At 40.2% G+C, this 24,410-nt stretch overlaps 2 protein-coding genes across 3 annotated transcripts in view; one reads left to right on the top strand and one right to left on the bottom strand.

Annotated features, from left to right (window-relative positions):
• Positions 1-8,132, bottom strand: part of ube3c (ubiquitin protein ligase E3C) — a 47,985-nt gene extending 39,853 nt beyond the window's left edge. The window contains exons 1-8 of the mRNA XM_021563041.2: positions 7,985-8,132; positions 7,271-7,419; positions 6,938-6,991; positions 6,729-6,803; positions 6,388-6,534; positions 6,160-6,275; positions 3,257-3,414; positions 2,933-3,098 (exon numbers count right to left, since the gene is read on the bottom strand). Coding sequence (XP_021418716.2) covers positions 2,933-3,098; positions 3,257-3,414; positions 6,160-6,275; positions 6,388-6,534; positions 6,729-6,803; positions 6,938-6,991; positions 7,271-7,339 — 785 coding nt within the window. The 5' untranslated portion in view covers positions 7,340-7,419; positions 7,985-8,132. The remainder of the gene's footprint in view (positions 1-2,932; positions 3,099-3,256; positions 3,415-6,159; positions 6,276-6,387; positions 6,535-6,728; positions 6,804-6,937; positions 6,992-7,270; positions 7,420-7,984) is intronic.
• An 8,291-nt stretch (positions 8,133-16,423) lies between these two features.
• On the top strand, positions 16,424-22,013 carry mnx1 (motor neuron and pancreas homeobox 1). 2 transcript variants are annotated; one of them, XM_036944286.1, is made up of 3 exons: positions 16,424-17,023; positions 17,921-18,081; positions 18,332-22,013. In XM_036944286.1, the coding sequence occupies exons 1-3, from the start codon at positions 16,549-16,551 to the stop codon at positions 18,617-18,619; spliced, it is 924 nt and encodes a 307-aa protein (XP_036800181.1). In that variant the 5' UTR covers positions 16,424-16,548; the 3' UTR covers positions 18,620-22,013. The 2 variants fall into 2 exon arrangements, with proteins under 2 accessions (XP_036800181.1, XP_021418715.2); XM_021563040.2 differs by having other exon boundaries at positions 16,425-17,032.
• Positions 22,014-24,410: the final 2,397 nt, after the last annotated feature.

Below are 24,410 nucleotides of genomic sequence, written 5' to 3'. Positions count from 1 at the left end.
ATTGAATGTTCTGTCGTAAAGAGCAGATTGAACGTTCTGTCGTAAAGAGCAGATTGAATGTTCTGTCGTAAAGAGCAGATTGAATGTTCTGTCGTAAAGAGCAGATTGAATGTTCTGTCGTAAAGAGCAGATTGAATGTTCTGTCGTAAAGAGCAGATTGGACATTCTGTCGTAAAGAGCAGATTGAACATTCTGCTGTAAAGAGCAGATTGAATGTTCTGTCGTAAAGAGCAGATTGAATGTTCTGTCGTAAAGAGCAGATTGAATGTTCTGTCGTAAAGAGCAGATTGAATGTTCTGTCGTAAAGAGCAGATTGGACATTCTGTCGTAAAGAGCAGATTGAATGTTCTGTCGTAAAGAGCAGATTGAATGTTCTGTCGTAAAGAGCAGATTGAATGTTCTGTCGTAAAGAGCAGATTGAATGTTCTGTCGTAAAGAGCAGATTGAATGTTCTGTCGTAAAGAGCAGATTGAATGTTCTGTCGTAAAGAGCAGATTGAACGTTCTGTCGTAAAGAGCAGATTGAATGTTCTGTCGTAAAGAGCAGATTGAATGTTCTGTCGTAAAGAGCAGATTGAATGTTCTGTCGTAAAGAGCAGATTGAATGTTCTGTCGTAAAGAGCAGATTGAATGTTCTGTCGTAAAGAGCAGATTGAATGTTCTGTCGTAAAGAGCAGATTGAATGTTCTGTCATAAAGAGCAGATTGAATGTTCTGTCGTAAAGAGCAGATTGAATGTTCTGTCGTAAAGAGCAGATTGGACATTCTGTCGTAAAGAGCAGATTGAACATTCTGCTGTAAAGAGCAGATTGAATGTTCTGTCGTAAAGAGCAGATTGAATGTTCTGTCGTAAAGAGCAGATTGAATGTTCTGTCGTAAAGAGCAGATTGAACATTCTGCTGTAAAGAGCAGATTGAATGTTCTGTCGTAAAGAGCAGATTGAATGTTCTGTCGTAAAGAGCAGATTGAATGTTCTGTTGTATAGAGCAGATTGAATGTTCTGTCGTAAAGAGCAGACTGAACATTCTGCTGTAAAGAGCACACGGAACATGGAAAGGGTTGAAAAGTAACAGGGTTGACCATAACAGGGTTGACGATATCACCTTAAATTCGCCATGAATCCCCTTGTGATGGGGGGAATGGAAGCTTATCGTGTGCAACAGGAAGGGGCAATTGAATGCAAGCTTCACAAAAAAGTTTAAATTGTTCAAACATTTCTAGCCTGTCTATCTATGGGTAACAGAGTTGACGCGTTACACTCAACATGCTCATTACCAGAACATTTCCATTAATAGTAGAACGAGCTCAACTGCTAACACTATGACTTGACTATTAGATGTTCAATATCTCTTAAGATTTAAAAAAAATATATATATAATAATTTTAAGGAATAGTTTCATCATCTTAAAACGAGGGTTTAGTTTAAGTAACAAGGTTGACCTTAAAATAAGAGACAGGTTTTTTTTTAAACCTTAAAATGAATCACTAATCACATGGAATGAATAACAATCTTCAGAAAGATAAGTAGGTTCCTAGAAGTCACAGAAGGTGAGCACTTTAAGTCTTTATTTTATAAAAAAAATAAAAAATAAATGTATTGAATTTTCCATTTCTACTTAAAATATCAAATGGCCACAAAAGGGACTAATTTCATGGAACGAGCCGTATACAGGACACAACAGCGAAATGCTTATCTACAAGCTTGTCCTCAACAATAGTGTTCAAATACTAGGTCAGATATCAAAAATATGAAAATGTATTTACAACAAAAAAATTATGTTCACACTGTTTATACAATCCCAAAAAAATGTCAGCAGTCAACTTGAAGATTGAGCACTTTCAGTACAGAGCCAAAAGTCAGTTTCTAAAGAAAGGTGATCCTTTAAACTCATTAGGCTACCCAAACAAGGACAATAGAGTTTGACTGATAGAGTGGGTGTCTCCTTTCAGCTCTGAGTGCCCCAATATTGTCTTGTCAAACAGAGCTGTTTTGACCCGAGTAACTCTCACATCTGGTGGTCCCGGTCAGATAATTAGCTGTTGGAGTGAGTGTGTACCCAAGTTTCTCACACCCTGTCCCCTGCTATTCTTCAAAAAGAAAAGAATGCCCCCCCCCCCTCGTTTGTCATTAAGAATGTTTATAATTGAGAGCAAATAGTCGATATTCTGTACTCAGACTCTGGGTCAGTTGTATTGCTCGTTGTAAACAGGTTGGTGAATCAATTACAGTGTCCCCGCCGACTCGAAGGACAAACAAATGCCCCAAGTTTACATTATCGGTTTACTGGACAATTTTAACAGCATACGCCACAGACAAAGGCATTCCGCTCCTAGCCCCTCGCTCTTCTCTTTCCCACGTGCTCAGCAGTCGCTGATGCAGGGATGCTTTGTGTGCGAGGGGGATTTCATGTGTTGAAGGTTCAACTTTGAGGGGGTCAGACTTCAGGACACTCTGTGTGTGTGTTCTAGTTAACTTCAGCTTCAGTTAATTTGTGTGTGCGTTTGACTGTTCTGGTGTGGTTTTACAGACGCTACTCCTGCTGTTATACTTGGAGTAGGGTAAAGTTACCCATAGATGCTGATCTTGGGTCAGTTTAGCATTTTTCCCAATAAAAGAGAAAACTCACTAGACCGATTGTCGTTCTGTACAGTCAGGGGCCGCACATTCACCGTTTCCCTGCTTGCCTTCGGCGCAGTGTGCTACAGGGACCACCCGCCAGTGGACAACTGACAGCTGTCAATTTCGCCCATTTCTACATGTAGAATCGGTTTGAAAGTGTATACGGCCGGTACTCTGTTCAGAGGTAAGTACTCTCGGTCGGCAGACACTCGGCAATCCTACTGGTCTGTCCGTGCCTTAATGATTACGGTTAGGATTGATTGGAAGAGGGGAAGCTGATCCTAGATCTGTACCTAGGGGAGACCTCAACATACCTTGCGCCTGTAGTGCAGGAGGAGTAGGTAAAGTGCAGGGGCTTCAGCGTGTGCTCCAGCAGTGTGCTTGCCAAGGGGATAGCGTGTGCACCATAGGGAGCATCGCTGTACTCCACACTGGAAGGGAGCTTGTGATTCACTAGAATATAAAGTGACCTGTAGTATCCTGAGTGAGTGAGTGAGTGAGTGAGAGAGAGAGAGAGAGAGAGATTGAGAGAGAGAGATGCAAGAGGTCAAATTCAATGGGGCTTGAAAGTGAGCATTAACAACAAACAAAAAACGTATTTTGCACTGTAACAGCAGTGAAACCATCAGGACACTTACCTTTCTGTACCATATAGTGCAAAATCTGCTCGATTATCGACGCTACACAATTCATGTCTTCAAGGACAGGAAGATAAGTTCTCTCTGAAGAAAAGATCTCCAGCATCCTCATGGGGACGGCAACATTCAAACTGTCATCCTTGCAGATCTGCAGAAGTCTAGGAAAGATGGAGAAACACTGTTATAGGGGTGTAATAACCCCATATTTCATTGTTCAATGCATTCATGGCGGTAGGGTGAAGTTTCCCATAGAAGCTGATCTTGATTAGATTAATTAGGATCCCCATCAGCCGACGCCAATGGCAACAGCTAGTCTTACTGGGGTCTGACACATAATGAAAGACATTACAGACATAAGACTTTACAATTTGCATACATAAAACGAATACATGTAGTGTGTGTGTGTGCGCATCTATCAATTACACATACATGTCAGTACATACACACAACAAATACAGTGCCTTGCGAAAGTATTCGGCCCCCTTGAACTTTGCGACCTTTTGCCACATTTCATGCTTCAAACATAAAGATATAAAACTATATTTTTTTGTGAAGAATCAACAACAAGTGGGACATAATCATGAAGTGGAACGACATTTATTGGATATTTCAAACTTTTTTAACAAATCAAAAACTGAAAAATTGGGCGTGCAAAATGATTCAGCCCCTTTACTTTCAGTGCAGCAAACTCTCTCCAGAAGTTCAGTGAGGATCTCTGAATGATCCAATGTTGACCTAAATGACTAATGATGATAAATACAATCCACCTGTGTGTAATCAAGTCTCCGTATAAATGCACCTGCACTGTGATAGTCTCAGAGGTCCGTTAAAAGCGCAGAGAGCATCATGAAGAACAAGGAACACACCAGGCAGGTCCGAGATACTGTTGTGAAGAAGTTTAAAGCCGGATTTGGATACAAAAATATTTCCCAAGCTTTAAACATCCCAAGGAGCACTGTGCAAGCGATAATATTGAAATGGAAGGAGTATCAGACCACTGCAAATCTACCAAGACCTGGCCGTCCCTCTAAACTTTCAGCTCATACAAGGAGAAGACTGATCAGAGATGCAGCCAAGAGACCCATGATCACTCTGGATGAACTGCAGAGATCTACAGCTGAGGTGGGAGACTCTGTCCATAGGACAACAATCAGTCGTATATTGCACAAATCTGGCCTTTATGGAAGAGTGGCAAGAAGAAAGCCATTTCTTAAAGATATCCATAAAAAGTGTCGTTTAAAGTTTGCCACAAGCCACCTGGGAGACACACCAAACATGTGGAAGAAGGTGCTCTGGTCAGATGAAACCAAAATTGAACCTTTTGGCAACAATGCAAAACGTTATGTTTGGCGTAAAAGCAACACAGCTCATCACCCTGAACACACCATCCCCACTGTCAAACATGGTGGTGGCAGCATCATGGTTTGGGCCTGCTTTTCTTCAGCAGGGACAGGGAAGATTGTTAAAATTAATGGGAAGATGGATGGAGCCAAATACAGGGCCATTCTGGAAGAAAACCTGATGGAGTCTGCAAAAGACCTGAGACTGGGACGGAGATTTGTCTTCCAACAAGACAATGATCCAAAACATAAAACAAAATCTACAATGGAATGGTTCAAAAATAAACATTTCCAGGTGTTAGAATGACCAAGTCAAAGTCCAGACCTGAATCCAATCGAGAATCTGTGGAAAGAACTGAAAACTGCTGTTCACAAATTCTCTCCATCCAACCTCACTGAGCTCGAGCTGTTTTGCAAGGAGGAATGGGAAAAAATGTCAGTCTCTCGATGTGCAAAACTGATAGAGACATACCCCAAGCGACTTACAGCTGTAATCGCAGCAAAAGGTGGCGCTACAAAGTATTAACTTAAGGGGGCTGAATAATTTTGCACGCCCAATTTGTCAGTTTTTGATTTGTTAAAAAAGTTTGAAATATCCAATAAATGTCGTTCCACTTCATGATTGTGTCCCACTTGTTGTTGATTCTTCACAAAAAAATACAGTTTTATATCTTTATGTTTGAAGCCTGAAATGTGGCAAAAGGTCGCAAAGTTCAAGGGGGCCGAATACTTTCGCAAGGCACTGTAGGTACACAACAAATAGGTCACATGGGGGAGAGGCGTTGTGCCATGAGGGGTTGCTTTATTTGTTTTTTGAAAGCAGGTTTGCTGTTCCCTTGCGATATATAAGATGGAAGGGAGTTCCATGCACTCAAGGCTCTGTATAATACTGTACATTTCCTTGAATTTGTTCTGGACCTGGGGACTCGAAAAGACCCCAGGTGGCATGTCTGGTGGAGTAAGAGTGTGGGTCAGTGCTGTCTGTAATTTGAATATGCAAACAATTTGGTATTTCCTGTAACATTCATGTTTCTTATAAAAACAAGAAGTGACGCAGTCAGTCTTTCCTCAGCTCTTAGCCAAGAAAGACTGTCATTTATAGTATTAATATGAGCCCTCTGATTACAATGAAGAGCAAGACGTGCCGCTCTATTCTGGGTCACCTGCAGCTTAACTAGGTCTTTCTTTGCAGCGCTTGACCATATGACTGGACAATAATCAAGATAAGATAAATCTAGAGACTGCAGAACTTGCTTTGTGGAGTGTGGTGTCAAAAAAGCGGAGCATCTCTTTATTACGGACAGATATCTCAGCATCCTTGCAACCATTGAATCTATGTGTTTTGACCATGACAGTTCACAATCTAAGGTAACACCAAGTAATTTTAGTCCCCTCAACTTGTTCAACAGCCATACCATTCTTGGATATTGGGTCAGTTTAACATTTCTTCCCCACTAATGGTTAAGGTTAGCATTGGAGGAGGGGAAGTTGATCCAAGATTTATACCTAGGGGAAACTTCCCCCCAGAACGCATTCCTGAAGAATAGGTGTAGGCCCCATTACCTGCAGCAGGAGCCCAGGACCCTCTTGATCTGAAACACACACGTCTGTCTCTCGGGCCCTGCCAGCAGCTTCAAAAACTGCCCATTGTGTTTCACTAGGTTCTGACAAATCCATATCTACAGAGACACAGACAGAGATGTTGCGTCAGGTTCCCAGACGCAAGACATCACATTTTACACAAGTTTTGAATTAGTTGTAACAACACTTCCAAAAAATGTTGGTCCTCACCAATCTCCGTGAATCCTCACTCTGTCTGTAGAAAAAAAGGAGTTGCCTCGTTAGGAGACTAAGACTGGCAGCGTCGGACATTGGCGGTCCACCTTCTGACTGTGCCTGGCAGACGCAGCGGTCAAAGTTGCCCCTCTGGATGGCATACTGGAAAAAAGCAGGGTCAAAGTTCATTGACAGTTATAGGGATGATCACTTGATAGTGTACACAATGAAGTATCTAACCACATTGCCATCAGCAATACGAGGCTGTGGAAATGGGATTGCTGGCAAGATAAGTGAGAGTGGAAGGGTATGGCATAGACACCCAAGAATGAGCTAGTTCATGTTAGTAGACATACTTGCTGTTTTCGGTCATGGTATCCTCGTATATAGGACTGAATGACAATAGCGTTCTTCAATCTTCGTCTTTCATCCTTATTGAAGTTGAAAAACAGAGTAAATAAATACACAGTGAAATTAAATAATGTTTGGTTTACAATCCAACTTTGTATTTCAGGTTCACGTAGGACGATTTTACATCACAAGTGTGTTTCACGCAAAGGACTACCTCTCTTTTTCGCCTTTCCTCTTGTGTCCGGTGTAGAAGAGATGCTTTTTCCTCCTGAAAGCCAAAGTATATTAACATAGCTTGACACCAGTGGAGGCTGCTAATAATGGGCGGAACGGAGCAAATGGAATGGCATCAAATACCTGGACACTAATGCGTTTGATACGATTCCACTGATTCCGCTCCAGTCTTTACCACAAAACCATTCTCCCCAATTAAGGTGCCACCAACCTCCTGTGCTTGGCACGACTAGTAGAAAAATTAAGTGAAGAAGCTAGCTAGCTATAGAAATAGCCATTTCTATACAGAAGGTAAATCGCATAGTGGTCTTACCTTTTTACTCGCTCCCCCAAGAGACACCTTAGGTCTTGTTTTGAAATCTCCCTCAAAGCTGAAGCTCATGGTTAGATTTTTCGAACCATCAATGAAAGACCCTTAACTTGGTTCAATTCAGGACTTTACAAAGTGGGTATTACAGCAATCTGAAAAAGAAAGTAAAACATGCCATTAATTTGCTGGCTGGCTGGCGGTCTGACAATTTGACGCCATCCAGAACTAGCTAGCTAAATTATCAACGTGTAGTTAGACACGTGAAATTGTTAGCCACACTTCCCACATCGACACTATTAGTGGAAGAGACGTGAAAAAATATATACTTTTCACTGGTTGTGGAACTGCCTAGCTACTGTAGCTACAATTCCCCAACATATATAACTTAGCTAGATAGGTTAGCTAACGTTAATGACTCAGCAGCTTGTGTCTACATCGCTGTTGGTGGTCTGTCTGCCACTGCTTCAGAAATTCAATCACACCAGACATACAGACAATCCCCAGGTTACTTTATTTGTGCGTACATGTACATGACTCTTTTGACATTATAGCTAGCCAGTTAGCAAACGTTAGCTGGCTAACTTTACGTGGGAAGTACGCCTTTCTAGCTACTAACGTTAGCTATCTAGCTAATCATGTCTATCCTCTTTAGACATCTTTGTTATAACACAATACATAGATTGGACAAAAAAAATGCAGAAACTGTATGTTGATTACCTTTGATTTATGAAATGACCAACAAATTAAAAAGTACATAAGACTTTTGTGCGATACTAAATTAAACAAACATGTATTGTTTTCTCCTTCTCCCCTTCTTTCCAGAAACACAACATAAACGAATACATCCGCCTCTTCAGAATAATGGAATCCGATTGGACGCTCGTTTCAATGCTCAAATGCTATTAGCTGAATGCAATGTCAACAAAACTCGGTTTGGCATTCTTGGTCCTCTCATTGGATCCTCTTCAGCTGGTGCAATTGTGCCTTAGTCCCGGGAGCAACAGGAAGCAGAGTGGATTTTCAATGGATTTGGTACGAATTCAAATCAACATGCAGCAGTGGTTCTTAACCAGGGGTACTAGGACCCCTGTGGGTACTTCGAAAATCCACAGGGGGTACTTGAGAAGAATTATGAGATGCATGAGGTAAAATGCACAAGAGGCGGTCCCCCGAGCCGAGCAAAATTCAGTTGGTGGTACAGTAATTGAAAAAGGTTGGGAACCACTGACATACAGTATGCTAATATTATTTATACTGCAATTAGAGTATACAATAGGCCTAGTTCAACTTCAGCTATCTCTAAAGAAGAAATAAAATATATATAGGTCTGTGATATGCAATATGAATACAATGTTAGATGCATTAATAGTGTACATTTATGAATGGAAAGAAGACAAGATGTCAAGATATCCAAACCTTAAACATATTGTTTTATTATACAGGTTTATCGAAATTACTTGTGCATATGACCCTGGCTGTCTTATTTAGGAGTGGACTCGAAACTGCTGCTGTTCATTAGCAACGTGCATGCCCCGCCCACCTGACTATCTGTATGTTTCACCCATCTATAGTATTTCCTGTGTTGGAGGGGTCCCAAATGTACTTGGCACTTAAATCTCGCTGGATTGATTGCTTATATTTTACTCCTGTGACTCATTCTTCCTCTTGCTTGTGCCTGTCGTTTTTTCGTTAACGTTTTGACCACGGAAACGTTTTAATGACCTGTCCAAAAACTCTGGTAATGGTTGAAATGGACTCGTCTATAAGAATGCTTAGTCGGGGCACTTACATCACAAGAAAGATAAGAAATAAATAACTTTATTTCAATGAGTTTTCATTTTTTTGTGGAATTGAAAAAGTTTAATTTAATACAGTTGAAATGTTTACAAATTAGATGCACTGAAATGTAAGCAACTAACGAAAATGACACCTGGATTATCCTGCTATTGACACACTTGTTGAATTATGCAACATAATTTGACAACAAAATTCATTAGGCAGTCTCGACAGCGCAGGTGTAGGTAGGCGTCATATTAGCTCTCAAACTCTAGGCGGCATTCTGCCATTTTCAGCCATTAGCTTTGCCCGCTACTACCTCACGTGAACTACAATCCCAATGCTGTTTTTAAAGTTTAACAGTGTTAATAATCATGTCATCAAATCAAATGTTATTGGTCACATGCACATGGTTAGCAGATGTTAATGCGAGTGTAGCGAAACGCTTATGCTTCTAGTTTCTGACAGTGCAGTAATATCGAACAAGTAATCTAACAATTTCCCAACAACTACCTAATACACACAAATCTGAAGGGGTGAATGAGAATATGTACATATAAATATATGGATGAGCGTTGGTTGAGCGGCATAGGCAAGGTGCAACAGATGGTATAAAAACAGTATATACATGTGATATGAGTAATGTAAGATATGTAAACATTATTAAAGTGACATTATTTAAAGTGACTAGTGATCCATTTTTTAAAGTGGCCAGTCACTAACTCAGCAGTCTCTCTGAGTTAGTGATTGCTGTTTAGTAGTCTGATGGCCTTGAGTCTCTCGGTCCCAGCTTTGATGCACCTGTACTGACCTCGCCTTCTGGATGGTAGCGGTGTGAACAGGCAGTGGCTCGGGTGGTTGTTGTCCTTGATGATCTTTTTGGCCTTCCTGTGACATCAGGTACTGTAGGTGTCATAGAGGGCAAGTAGTTTGCCCCCGGTGATACGTTGTGCAGACCACAACACCCTCTGGAGAGCCTGTGATACAGCCCGACAGGATGCTCTCGATTGTGCATCTGTAAAAGTTTGTCAGGGTTTTGGGTGACGAGCCAAATTTCTTTCGCCTTCTGAGGTTGAAGAGGCACTGTTGAACCTTCTTCACCACACAGTCTGTGTGGGTGGACCATTTCAGTTTGTCTGTGATGTGTACGCCGAGGAACTTAATTTTCAACCTTCACCACTGCTGTCCCTTCGATGTGGATGGGGGAGTGCCGGGGGGGTGCTCCTTCTGCTGTTTCCTGAAGTCCATGATCTTCTCCTTTGTTTTGTTGACTTTGAGTGAGAGGTTGTTTTCCTGACACCACACTCCGATTGCCCTCACCTCCTCCCTGTAGGCTGTCTCGTTGTTGTTGGTAATGGCCACACAGTCGTGGGTGAACTGGGAGTACAGGAGGGGGTTGAGCACGCACCTTTGTGGGGCCCCAGTGTTGAGGATCAGCGAAGTGGAGATGTTGTTTCCTACCTTCACCACCTGGGGCAGGCCCAACAGAAAGTCCAGGACCCAATTGCACAGGGCAGTGTGATGGTGATTGCATCGTCTGTGGACCTGTTGGGGCGGTATACAAACAGAAGTGGGTGTAGGGTGGCCGGTAAGGTGGAGGTGATATGATCCTTGACTAGTCTCTCAAAGCACTTCATGATGATAGAAGTGAGTACTACGGGGCGGTAGTAATTTAGTTCAGTTATCTTTGCCTTCTTGGGTACAGGAACAATGGTGGCCATCTTGAAGTATGTGGGGACAGCAGACTGGGATAGGGAGTGATTGAATATATCTGCAAACATACCATTTGATTGATCTTCTGTGATATGTCTTTGGAAGATTATGGCCCTTATCTTTCATCAGCGAGAAAGAATCCTTCCAATAAAAAATATGTACTTACTGTAGTAGTTTTGCATAGATCCATCCAGCTATGGGTGCCTCCATCCAACTAGACTACACTTCTGCTACACTTCCCAAGGTATTCTTACCCACATGTGTTTGGAACATGCTAGAAAGCTAATTAGTGCTGGTCTTCCTTCTGTTTTCTGTAAACAATCGCTGTAACATGGATATATGGAAACACTAAGCCTAACAAGGTGTGTATCAATTGAACCTTTTGTTTTTTGACAATAATTTCTTGCTGATATGAAAGATACGACGGTCCTTATGCTTCCAAAACCATACCTCAAGCAACGCATGTTAATGTTCAGATTGAGGGTTGGGGCTCTAAACAAAACTCCCCCATACAGGTTGTGCTTTCATCCAATGACTCTTATGTGTAATGGAACTGAGAGTCATGATCAAGGGCTAGCCTCATATATACTACAGTCATTCTCCTAAATAGAGCATGCTTTTTGTGGTTACAGCCCTGTTCCACCTGTTTGTTAATTTCTTCATAATGCACATACCCCATTGTATTTGTGCAAATAATTGTCTTTCTTTTAACACAAAATATAAACACAATATATACGAGTGTATTCTAAGAAAGAAGGTGACGTTTTACATTAAATTGAATCCCTAACCTCCATTATTTGTCTGTGCTATAATTCAGTCAATATCGGAAGGATTTTTACAATTCTAAAAGTTCGGATCCATTGTCCAACTGTTGCAGTTATTAGAATTGTTTTTAAAACCTTTTAACTATTTTGATGACCAATACTACTGTTCCCTCAATCTCCCATTTCTGTTCAGAAGGATTGATTGATGTAATCCTTTTTCTGTGTGAAAAGAGATATAAAGAGCTAATCCAGTAACTCTCCTGAGATACTTAAGCCACTTTCCACCCTCCATTAAGTCAAAGAAGGTCAATCATTTGTGCCATTTTATGTGCAATTAGAAGTCATACAGTATATCATTGTCAAGATATTTTCATTATTTTATTGTTACAGTGATCTGCAGAAATTTCAGACATCAAGTTTTCAGTTTACCTGCTCACCCCCACAATAATTTATGTCTTAAACACTTCCATGAAAACTTACCAACACATTCACACTGCACAGCTGAACAATTTCTTAACCTGGACAAATCACAAGTGGTAAGTTAGCTGTTTAGAGTTGCCACAGTAATGGACAAAGGATAAAGGCACCCATTATGGCCTCACATTTTGTGCTTATACATGTTAACTTGTTTTTGTCTCAGGACCAAGTCAAGACATCAAGATCGGGACTAGAGGTACACATTTCAAGATACCATAAACCTCTGGCCTGTCAAAGATTAATTCAGCGTTGAAAAATGAAGGACTGCATGGTGTTGTAGCTACATCTAATCTAATCAATTTAAGCACACAGGTTTGAAGTGTCTTTTTATAAAATAAATCATCATAATGTACTGTCTGTGGGATGTCACGTCACTACATTTCCCCTGAATACGAAATGGAAAGGCTTGACAGAAAATAAGGAGAAACGGGTTTTTGGGTGATGGATGCTCCTCAAGGAAATTCATTGCAGTTTGCTAATGGATAAAAAGACGCTTTAGGGGGTGCAAATGTTAGTATATTTTTTTCTTAAAAACACTTGATGTAAAAGTCTAAACAGTGATAGTGTTAATCATACTCAACTGTGTCATCATCAATGTATTGCCTTTGAGCAGAAGGCATTGAACATTCATTGTGCTGAACACAAGTGCACTTTATTCTTTATTATATTTAAATAGCGCCCTGTTTTGTCACATCCATTAGTTGTGATTTTCTTTGCTTGTGTTTAAAAATCCATGAAGGCAATATATTAATTAAATAACAAATCACAGCGAGATTTCTTATTAGCATGCAGGTTGACCAGCTGCTGCTTCTGCAAAACCAAATAAACAAATAGCACTCCTTCGGCCTAATAACTTCTGTAGAAGATCTGTAAAGTAATTCTATTAAATAATAAACATGGTTTCTTAACACTTTGACAGGTGCACAATGAATCAATTCCATTGTCAATTGGAAACAAACTTTCGAAGATTCCCTCGATAACATTTCAGATCGTCAATCACGGTGTCTCGTGTCATGGCGGAATGAATGGCCTATCTCGCGTCATCTCGTTTGGTTGAAATTTTACAACACGAAAGCAGACTGATTTGACCGTCACTCCATGGAATTGAAAATGTTCGTTGGGTTCATGAAATAAAATAGTTTCACCGTAAACACGTTGGATTACAGAAAGGTAAACCTATAACTTTTTAAGGGTATAATTCCAGCAGACTATAGGTTGATGACGGAAGTGGATGGTGGTGTTGATGATTGGCCTAGGCTACTTGTTGTTAATGACGATGTGATTGGCCTAAACAACAATAACACCAATATAGATAATAATATTAATAATAATTTATTTTTAACAATGTTGCACTATAAACAATAATGGATATTTATCTTAGAAAGAAAATTATCAACAATTTTGAATAAAACTTTTTAAGTTTTGAATAATTTTCATTCATTGGATGTTTACTCAAAATAAATTATTAGGCCATTGCAATTGGTCACTTTTTTTATGAGAACCTTAAAAACGACTGCTATTTTCCTCCAAAATAAAACAAGATCTGCATTATAATAGGCCTATAACACAAGCTACATTCTATTGAGTGGTTCATGTCACCATGCTGAAGGACATTGAGATAAATGATCAATAGTTCTCTGCAGCCAAACAAAATTGATGGCACGTCTCCAACAAATTAGCCAGCAATACTGAATTTCAAGAAGGACGTTTAGACATATTGTGTGTGATGCAGAGAAATTAGATCTCTACTCAGGTCCAGCAGTCTACAAAAAGCATATGCACAGGTCTTGCAGAATGTAATCTTCCCACTAATGATATTCAATAATGGAGTCTATCGTCCAAGGTCTTATATGGAAAGAAATAGGCCTGCTCTGCTTCCTCAACAAATGACATTGAGAAAATGATTATGTGCCACAAATGTGCTTAAAAAAAAAGTCCTATACATTTCAAGCCAGTGGTCATTTGTGCCAATTTAATTGAATGTGTTTATTGCAATAGAAGAGACAGTGCAGGTCCCCTTTAAATTGCATTTTCACAATGAACACATTTACCGAGGGTAATTAATATATAAACTATCTCGATTTGTCACTTTGATTTGTATTTTAGTTAATTGTGAAAGTAATTACGGCGCAAATGAACACCTTTCAGGAAAGACTGGGGTTTTAGGGTCCTCTTCCATCTCAGGGTGCCATATTAATTTTACCTCCTGTTGATGTGATGAAAAAGGGGAATAAATCTCCGTGATTGGTGCAGGCCAATAGTAAATGGCTTCATATTTCACTGGTGCTTTAATAGAAATATTCATGTGGCCCCTTAATGAAATTAAAACGGGGGTGGGGACAAAGCACAGATCTAACGGTGTGGCACTGTTAAGATATTAAGAAAATAATGAAAGCGAGATGTTTTAGTGATTCAGAAGGCACAGATGCTGTTCATAAATTCCAAAACTACCGAAATTGGACTGTCAAAACGTTTTCTTAATGGATCTCAAAGCTCATCATAAAAAAATACAAATTAATCCATGTTCGAAATGTCGAAAGGAGAAAATGATCTGAGGCCTGAGCGAGATAAAAGTCATATCAAGATAACCCCAATGCCATTATTTGATTAACTTTTAGGTTCAGGTTTAAGCCTTCTAATTGTGTGGTGCATACGTGGATTCACTTTACATGATGCCACACATCAATCTAAGACTCAGCTATTATTCCGTAATCGGTCATGATATTATCAAGGTTTCCAATTAAATGGTGATCCTTTACTTGGAACTACCCAGTGACTTGTTGATTTCCCCAGAGAAAATAAACGTCTGCGCCGTTCCCAAGAGAGTGGTTAGCTGATGAATTGACAAAAACTAATCAGCTTTATTGGGAGACAAGTTAAGGGCAACAGGGTGTCAATAATTCTCATCTTGACCTCTTCTTCCATTAACTTTAAGTGGCTTATTAGACCAAAAGGCAACCACCCCAGAGCTATAGGCCTACACGGAAACTATAGCTCAAATAACTAACTAATCTATGCTTCATATTTTGTGCGCTCAATTGTATCCGGCTACTACGGATTTTTCACAGATTTTTGTCTCAATTGATGACAATTAGTGCACTTTCATAATTGCGTTTCCATAATTGCCATACATTAGAGCCTAAAATCTCAAACATGTGTCGTGGTTTTGCATGTTTTCTTGGAAAACGAAGTCTACAGCATGAGGCGGGGTGTGCATTTAGCAGCTGCAAGCCGAGACATAGAGGAATAGATAGATCCAGGGGGCAGCTAGGTCAGTTCAGAATCTTCAAATATATATGGTCTTACCCTAATTAGAAATATTTTATCATTTAATACACTTTGAAAAGTCAAATATAATTAAAGGATGAAAATGTGTTGCATTGAGTTCATCCCAGAACACACAAAAAAAACTCCAGTCATCATATAACCTTTATTTTTTCAGGGTTCCGGGAGGCTATGCACTCCATGATATCAAGACAGTTAGGCCTACATTTCACATTTATATTGTGGGACAGAGCAAAAAATGTAGGACTTTTCGATCTCTCGGGTTTGGGTAGTGGCATAAGGCAGGCTCTCAGCTAGATTTCCCAGTTGGGCTCGTAAGATCTCCGGGTCATGCATAGACACAGTTTTTCATTTGTGACGTTAAACTTTCGGGGGGAGGAATATGTATTGCATGGCGCGATGAAGGCATACGTTTTCAGACATAACAAAATGCTACTATTATGCTACTGTATAGGCCTCATCCAAAATATTTTGGGGAATATGTATGTCATTACCAACATGACGGAAACGTAGGCTAGATAAACCATGAAAATCCAAAATATTGAATGGGCCTACATGGTTGTGGGGCAAAATGTAGGCCTAATGAAATGCATGCGACAATGTCGAAAATTGGAATTGCGCGCGGATCTGAAGTTAGGATTCCCCTGGCCCCTCGATGCCCACCCCATTATCTTACATTGCAGAAATAAATAAATATATATTGTAGTCTACAATAACGAGCCCTGTCACTACGGTGAATGGCAAACGATTCTCTTCACAAAGATGTACACACAAAAAAAAAAACATTTTAATAGTTTCCCATGGTTGCAATCACCAGGCGTTGAAGTCTTCACAGTGGAATTAAATTAAAGTTACATACTGTAACTCGAAATAATGTCAATACAAGCTCTCTAAATTTTTTTCTTAAATGTATCCGTTTTATGCAACATTTCGATCATTTTCCTTGTATAATGAAAATATGATTTAAAAAAAAAACTTATTTAAAAACAACAACCAACGTGGGGCGGTTCATTTATTGGAGAGGTATGCAATGTGCCGAAAAAACGCACCGTGAACATGTCTTGAATTGACCAATGGGACAACTCCATGCCAAATGGGTGGAACCAATCCCCTACCGAATAGGAATTAAGTGTCATGTGGAGTTTCACCGTTCATACTTTAACCGAGATCAAAACTTTGAGAGGTGGAACAACAACGACACTTCAACATCGTTTTCATAGGCAACTAACTGTTCAACGTCTGCAAAGGACGGGGACACTGGTTCAAATGGAGAAATCTACAAATTTCCGCATCGATGCGCTTCTCGCTGTTGACCCGCCGAAGGTGCAGACATCTCCGCTTGCGCTTGTGACTTCTTTATCCTCCTCTTCCATTTCATCGTCCGGAAGTGTACAAGCCTCAGAATTGAATGCCGACTCTTTAAGGACTGAGACTCCGTCTCCACCGAGGATTTCCTCCTGTGGTTTGATTCCTAAACCGGGCTTCTTGAACAGTCCCCACAGTATTGTTGGATTACATCCACAGAGTAGCGCAGGGATCCCTTCCCAGGCTCTCTACGGCCACCCCATGTATACCTACTCCCTCGGGCAGCACCCTGCCCTGTCCTATTCATATCCTCATGGGTCCCATCACCACCATCCCAGTGACTCCCTCAAACTGTCTGCCGGGACCTTTCAGCTCGACCACTGGCTGCGAGTCTCCACAGCGGGAATGATGCTGCCCAAAATGCCCGATTTTAACTGTGAGTATTGTGAGTATACCTGTTTATTTTTCATCGTTTTGTCGTCTATGCTTTTACATTATTTTTGGACTTCTAATAAATAATTGTTTTTGCTTTACACGTGGCGAGTAAATTCATGCATTTTACACTATTGATCCATTGGTGCCTTTACATTATGGCCCCGTGACTCGAAGAAATGTTCCCAGACAAAAAGGCTGTTTGACTGAGAGGAGAGAGGGTGATAGGTTTTCAGAGAGGAACTAAAATGGACAGATAATGGACAGTGGGAAAGTGACAGAAGAGTGTGAAACCCACAGCCGACACACTGTTTGCTCACCAGATACTGCCTTTTTGTTCCTGTTCGTTTTAACAGATTTGTTCAAAATGAGGTGGCAAATAGCTTAGGTCTCATTGAGTACTTATTCTATGGCAATGTTAGATGTTGGCTCTAACAATATTTTGGCAATTTTGAACCGGAACTCGTACTGTTTCTTGAGGAGGCAGTGTGCATAAACGCAGACATTTTTTATCCCAAAGGCTATGTGGTCTCTATATATGTTCAATTTAAATCGGTTTCATTTCAAGCTTTTCGCCATTTAATATTCAGCAACAAGTTCCCCATTTTAACCTAAAATTATTACCGTTTGTTTTTCAATTAGCTTATTACAAAATTGTATCTTGCAAGCCAATATCATAGCAATTGCATTTAAACCTATCTCAATTAGGACCCATATGCCTATTATTCCTCCGTTTTGCAGGCATATAAGGATTATTAATATAGCCTAGGTCTGCTATATACTGCCTATCGAATAATGCATCCAAATGCGTGAATATTCCTAATGTAAAAACATGCACGCCCGTTGTCATGCTTTTTTCTTGACCTTATTACTAGAAATTGACTTATATTTTGTTTTCTAGCTCAGGCCCAATCAAACTTGCTTGGAAAGTGCAGAAGACCAAGGACTGCATTCACAAGTCAGCAGCTCCTGGAGCTCGAGCATCAATTCAAACTGAATAAGTATCTGTCGCGACCAAAGCGCTTTGAAGTGGCTACATCCTTGATGCTGACTGAAACGCAGGTATATAAGAGCTACATTTCTAACAAATACATGTTTGTTTGAGAGACATTGTAAAACATACCACTATTAGGCTATTCAATCAGTTTTACACTGTTATTTAGTTGTGTGTTATATAGTCAAGTCAGGTGGTGCTGGAGGTGCCTATTACGCACGGCGCTTACGCGTATTCAAAAACGGCCAATTAATAATTGAATAAAAAATAAAAAATTCAAAACATTGCCTCATAAATATTTGTTATTTTTATTTTCAGGTGAAAATTTGGTTCCAGAACAGGCGGATGAAGTGGAAACGGAGCAAGAAGGCCAAAGAGCAAGCCGCGCAGGAGGCAGAGAATAAGAAAAACAACAAAAACGGCCAGGAGAAATCTGACGGACAGGAACAAACGGATTATCAAAAGACTGGTTCTGCAAAAAGTAACAGAATAAGAGACTTCGGGGACAGTGACGATGATGACGGTGGTAACTTCCTGTACAACTCCTCGGATTGCTCTTCAGACGACGAGAGAAACCACACCAGTGATATAAGTCCACAACCTTGAGACAGGGACAAGGAAACGTGGGACAAGGAAACGTGCATTTTTGAAAAACTATACACTCCATAAACTACAGATGCATGTAGGCCTACAGTAATAAAAACATTAAAACCTACCCGGAAATTCAGAAATTAAATGAGAATAATTTGGAAAACACTAAAGGATCCATGCCTGACTGAGATTCAGTGTGTGCAGAATGGCTCTAGCAAGCAAGGTCAGATTGACGTTTTAGAAGGTAGTATTGAGGTACATTATTTGTAACATTGCATGGTTTTATGTGACAATGTCATGTTTTCTCTGTTGTTTTAGGACCCTAATGTCCACTACAATCATATGGGTTCTCCACTATAGGGGTTATTATCATAATATTTTGATATGGCGACCAATTGTAAATTCAGACATGCCACATTTTGCATTTTCTTTTGTGTCATGTTTTTGAACATTGTGTGGTTTTACAGTTATGTCATTGCGTCATATAGGCCTACCATTTACGTGCAGAAAAATGTTATGCGTTTATTTTTGTACACTGTGTTTATAAAATGTCTACATGTCTGCATGCTAAATTATTGTTTACCGTCTCCCATGGTACAGGCGACATTAAATAAATGTGTTTTTCCATGCTGACGAATGTGAATCTATTAAACACACGTTTCCAACTATGATCCCATTTTGTAGGCAATTTGGTTTTAGTTTAGAGGTCATTATGTTTTATTTAACCAGGCAAGTCAGTTAAGAACACATTCTTATTTTCAATGACGGCCTAGGAACAGTGGGTTATTCAGGGGTAGTACAACAGATTTTTACCTTGTCAGCTCGGGGATTCGATCTTGCAACATTTCGGTTCCTATTCCTACGGTCTAACCACTAGGCTACCCTGCCGCCCCATCATTTACCTTCAGGTCTCAGTATAACTTTGATTGATAAAGACTGTTGATTTTGTTTGATCAACACATAGTCGGGAAGTCTGTCATCTTGCACAGGATGCAATAATGTTGATGACTAAATGCATATTGTGGTGCATAACGTGCGAACTAGCAGGTTATTTTAATTAGTCACGACGTCATGTCTATATTTAGCAGATCGAATGGCAATCGGATGAGTTCAAGCCTTTGAAAATAATACTTGTGTTGTGTATCTGCCTATACTGATTAACGCGCGGTTTCAAAGGTTTATGAATACGATCCCCTTGTTGGTTTGTTTGCTCTCCCAGCACGTTTGCACAGATCCAATAGTGCTATTGCGATTCCCATGACCCGACCTGTCAGACAGACCAAGGAGGAAGACAGAATCTTCAAAAGTGTATAATAGCCTACTAACATGTGTAGATTACATGAACCACACACTATAATGCAGGTCTTTCTGGATTATACTATGTTATATGCAACTCAACAACATGTATGCCTTTATGAGTCAAATGTATAAAAGGCAACAACATTAAAGGCTACTGAGCTCACTATGGGAAGAAAGTAGAGCTCTTAGTAATTGCAATGGCATTTGTGGCTATGTAATTCAGTCCAGGTTAGTAGTCATGCTATATATATACTAATTAGGCCTACATAGCACCTAAGAAGTTCTATGTCAGAGCAATTACATGCCTGTAAATATCACCACAGTGCTCCAGGCATGAAGAGCATTTCCTTTGCAATATATTCCACTTCTATTAGCCATAATGCCTTTTCTAATATCTCTCTATATCCAATAGCTCTCCTATGATCCACATGTGCCGGTTGCCTGTTCACATTCACATGCAGTGTCTTTTTGTTCAGGAAACACAGACGTGTTGCGTTGCAGCTATACATTTATAAAGTGTGATGTGTTTAACAGTGTACCATGCTTCTCATTCATGTTCGACCAAATGCATTATGCATTTTTTTTTTTTTACTGAGAAAAGAAGTGTTCCAAAATTTGTTCCAGAAGTTTGGAGTTCCTGCTGTGTTAGTATTGGTTATTGATTGAGGAGTAATTCCTCACAGCTGAGTTTGCCCAGCTGTGTGGGTATATAGAGAGCGAGCTCCTTTATCAGCTCATCAACACCTCCCAGCCAGGTATTGGACGGGAAAACTCGTTGGGAGGGCAGGACGGGGAGCAAAGTTTGAGGAAACAGAGCTTTGAACAGTAGACAAGAGTCGACACGTGTCCCAAATGGCACCCTATTCCTTTTAAAGTGCACTCCTCTTGACCAGGGCCCACAGGGCTCTCGTCAAAAGTAGTGCACTATATAGGGAATAAGTTGCCTTTTGTGATTTACCAGAGTCAGTCTGAATGGAACACACACAGCCAACCATTGATAGTAGCAATCAACACACATAAATAGGCAATTACAGTCACTGTACTACAGTGTAAGCGTTGTAAAATATTGAGCTCTTAGGCTAATAATAGGCCTAGCTTCTCCATATTTAGTTTATTCCTGTGTGACTATGTTAGTACTGTATAGTGTTGATTAAGTAGTACGTACTACAGATGATGGGATTACAGACACCTAACTGGCTGGTTGTGTTTGCTATCTGGACAGGTTTCAGTAGAACATCTTAGCAGACCCATTACAGCAGGGTCACCCAGGGGTCAATACCAACCTGATGACTCCCACCTGCATACAATAGCCTGTGTGATCTTCACTGACTCGTCTGTCTATTTATCTTGCAGTCCCAATCTGCCTCTAGTTGACTCACTGGGTTTTCTCGTTGTAAACCACAGAGACTGACTCATTCAGACCAGCAATATCGTCATGGGAGTCTCTTCATGTAGCGGTTCAGAAAATGCATATGATTCAACTTTCGCATTCATCAAAATACATCAATATTAGACATCACAAAGGATTTGAGGACGAAGGCACTGCCACCCTCCCAAAGAAGCCATTGTAAGGTCTGAGAGAGAGATGTTTCCTCTGAGTGACCCCTGTGGCCCTGTCTCACCCTCTGGCCACTCAGGCCCACACACAGCTGAATGCAAACGTTATTAATGGAGCTAATTAATAGGAGCAGGCATCAAATGTAACGCAATGACTCTGCTATGCGACACATGCAGCCACTGTTGTCAGAGACGGAATAAAAACCCCAGTGTCCTTTCATTCTGATGGGTAGTCTACGCAGAATATGAATGAACATGAGATTAGACATCACAAATACTCATTAACGAAATGTTGATACATTCAAGGGGGGGAAAAAAAAACACCAAAAGATTGAATAGTGATTCAGTTGGCACATCTAGAAGAAGGCGTAAACATGGACGCTTGCGCATTGGAAGAGGTCAATCATTTCACAGAGGAACGCTAATGGCGTTGACAACAGATTAGAAAGTGACCTATAAAGTTGGCTATGGACAAGCAGATGCCACTGGCATACACCAAGCCATTCATTTTCTCCTCAACCACCTCCTCCTCAGCCGCAAGTCATGGTTAAGGTTGTACACCAAGGAAATGTAACTGTGTAGGATTTATAATTTAACATAGGGAGTACACAACCCCTTGTTATTCAGGAAGATGATTAATCAACTAGAGATTCAAGCTTAAAACAGGCTTCAATAGAATGCTTTAGTACAATGTAATATTAATATACTGTACCTATAAAAACATACAAGTAGTGATGATGGTCCCGTAAATTCTATATGAATGCTCAGACATTGTTTCACACTGCCCCCGAGAGGATTATTTCTTATAACTACGGTGTCTGCTCAAAACAGACTCCTAGATTGTATGACCACGGGTCTCCAACCTTTTCTAGCATGAGAGCTACTTCAAAAAAAAATCAAACATGTGGCAAGCTACTCCTTTTTTTTCATAGCTTTTACATAGGCACATTCTTCTCTTATCCTCTACCCTGCAACTCTTCCCCGGGTCTTTGGTGCACAAGAGGTGTGTTTTCTGTCAATATACAGTACCAGTCAAACGTTTGGACACACCTACTCATTCAAGGGTTTTTCTTTATTTTTACTATTTTCTACATTGTAGAATAATAGTGAAGACATGAAAACTAGGAAATAACACACATGGAATCATGTAACCAAAAATGTGTTAAACAAATCTAAATGCATTTTATATTTGAGACTATTCAAAGTAGACACCGTTTGCTTTGATGACAGCTTTGCACAGTCTTGGCATTCTCTCAACCAGCTTCATGAGGAATGCTTTTCCAACAATCTTGATGGAGTTTACACATATGCTGAGCACTTGCTGGCTGCATTCCTTCACTCTGAGGTCTAACTCATCCCAAACCATCTCAATTGGGTTGAGGTCGGGTGATTGTGCAGGCCAGGTCATCTGATACAGCACCCGACCACTCTCCCTCTTGGTCAAATAGCCTTTAAACAGCCTGGAGGTGTGTTTTGGGTCATTGTCCTGTTAAAAAAAAATAAAAATGACAGTCCCACTACGTGCAAACCAGATGATGGGATGGTGTATCGCTGCAGAATGCTGTGGTAGCCATGCTGGTTAAGTGTGCCTTAAATTCTAAATTACTGACATTGTCACCAGCAAAGCACCCACACACCATCACATCTCCTCCTCCATGCTTCATCGTGGGAACCACACATGCAGAGATCATCCGTTCACTTACTCTGCATCTCACGAAGATGTCAGTTGGAACCAAAAATGTCAAATTTGGACTCATCAGACCAAAGGACAGAATTCCTCCGGTCTAATGTCCATTGCTCGTGATTCTTGGCCCAAGCAAGTCTCTTCTTCTTATTGGTGTCCTTTAGTAGTGGTTTCTTTGCAGCTATTCGACCATGAAGGCCTGATTCACGCAGTCTCCTCTGAACAGATGTTGAAATTAGTATTTTACTTGAACTCTGTAAAGCATTTATTTGGGCTGTAATCTGAGGCTGGTAACTCTAATGAAATTATCCTCTGCAGCAGAGGTGGCTCTGGGTCTTCCTTTCCTGTGGCGGCTCTCATGAGCACCAGCTTCATCATAGCGCTTGATCGTTTTTGTGACTGCACTTGAAAAAAAATGTTCAAACTTTAATGTCTTAATGTAATGATGGACTGTCGTTTCTCTTTGCTTAGTTGAGCTGTTCTTGCCATAATATGAACTTGGTCTTTTACCAAATAGGGCTATCATCTGTATACCTCCCCTACCTTGTCACAACACAACTGATTGACTCAAATGCATTAGGAAGGAAATAAATTCCACAAATTAACTTTTAACAAGGCACACCTGCTAATTGAAATGCATTCCAGGCGACTACCTCATGAAGCTGCCTGAGAGAATGCCAAGAGTGTGCAAAGCTGTCATCAAGGCAAAGGGTGGCTACTTTGAAGAATCCCAAATATACTTTTTTGTTTACTACATGATTCCATGTGTTATTTCATAATGTTGGTGTCTTCACTATTATTCTACAATGTAGAAAATAGCAAAAATAATGAAAAACCCTGAAATGAGTAGGTGTGTCCAAACTTTTGACTGGTACTATACTTGGTAAAATAATGGTTAATAAACAACTCTTAGAGCCCCACAAAAATGTATGTTCTGAGTCTATGTCAATGATGAAATCAAATCAGAAGACCAATTTTGAGGTCTGAAAAAAATAAAAAGTGATTAAAAAAAAAGTAATTCCCCTTTAATTGAGCATTAATAAAGCAAAAGAGAAGAATGTATCGGTTTAGCAATGTTACTGGGTCGTTAATAAAGCAAGAGAGGAATTTCTCGGTCAAGCATGTTACTGGGTCATCACTAGTTAATAAAGCAAAAGAGGAATTTGTCTGTCAAGCGATGTTTCTGAGTCGTCACTAGTTACTACAGCCACAAAGTCATAAACTCCACCTATTTCTGCAATGTCTCTAATTAAAATCTGTTTCTAA

This window comes from Oncorhynchus mykiss, chromosome 15, assembly GCF_013265735.2.
Source record: "Oncorhynchus mykiss isolate Arlee chromosome 15, USDA_OmykA_1.1, whole genome shotgun sequence".
Taxonomy (NCBI): domain Eukaryota; kingdom Metazoa; phylum Chordata; class Actinopteri; order Salmoniformes; family Salmonidae; genus Oncorhynchus; species Oncorhynchus mykiss.
The sequence above is the reverse complement of the archived record's forward strand: the minus strand, read 5'-3'. Positions and strand labels throughout refer to the sequence as shown.

What these genes read in the sequence shown, in the direction of transcription:
- mnx1 (XM_021563040.2), top strand. Translation starts at nt 16,549, where the DNA reads ATGGAGAAATCTACAAATTTCCGCATCGATGCGCTTCTCGCTGTTGAC. An exon ending in CGATTTTAACTGTGAGTATT is followed by an intron (nt 17,033 to 17,920) that starts GTGAGTATACCT and finishes TTTGTTTTCTAG; the next exon opens with CTCAGGCCCAATCAAACTTG. An exon ending in TGATGCTGACTGAAACGCAG is followed by an intron (nt 18,082 to 18,331) that starts GTATATAAGAGC and finishes TTTTATTTTCAG; the next exon opens with GTGAAAATTTGGTTCCAGAA.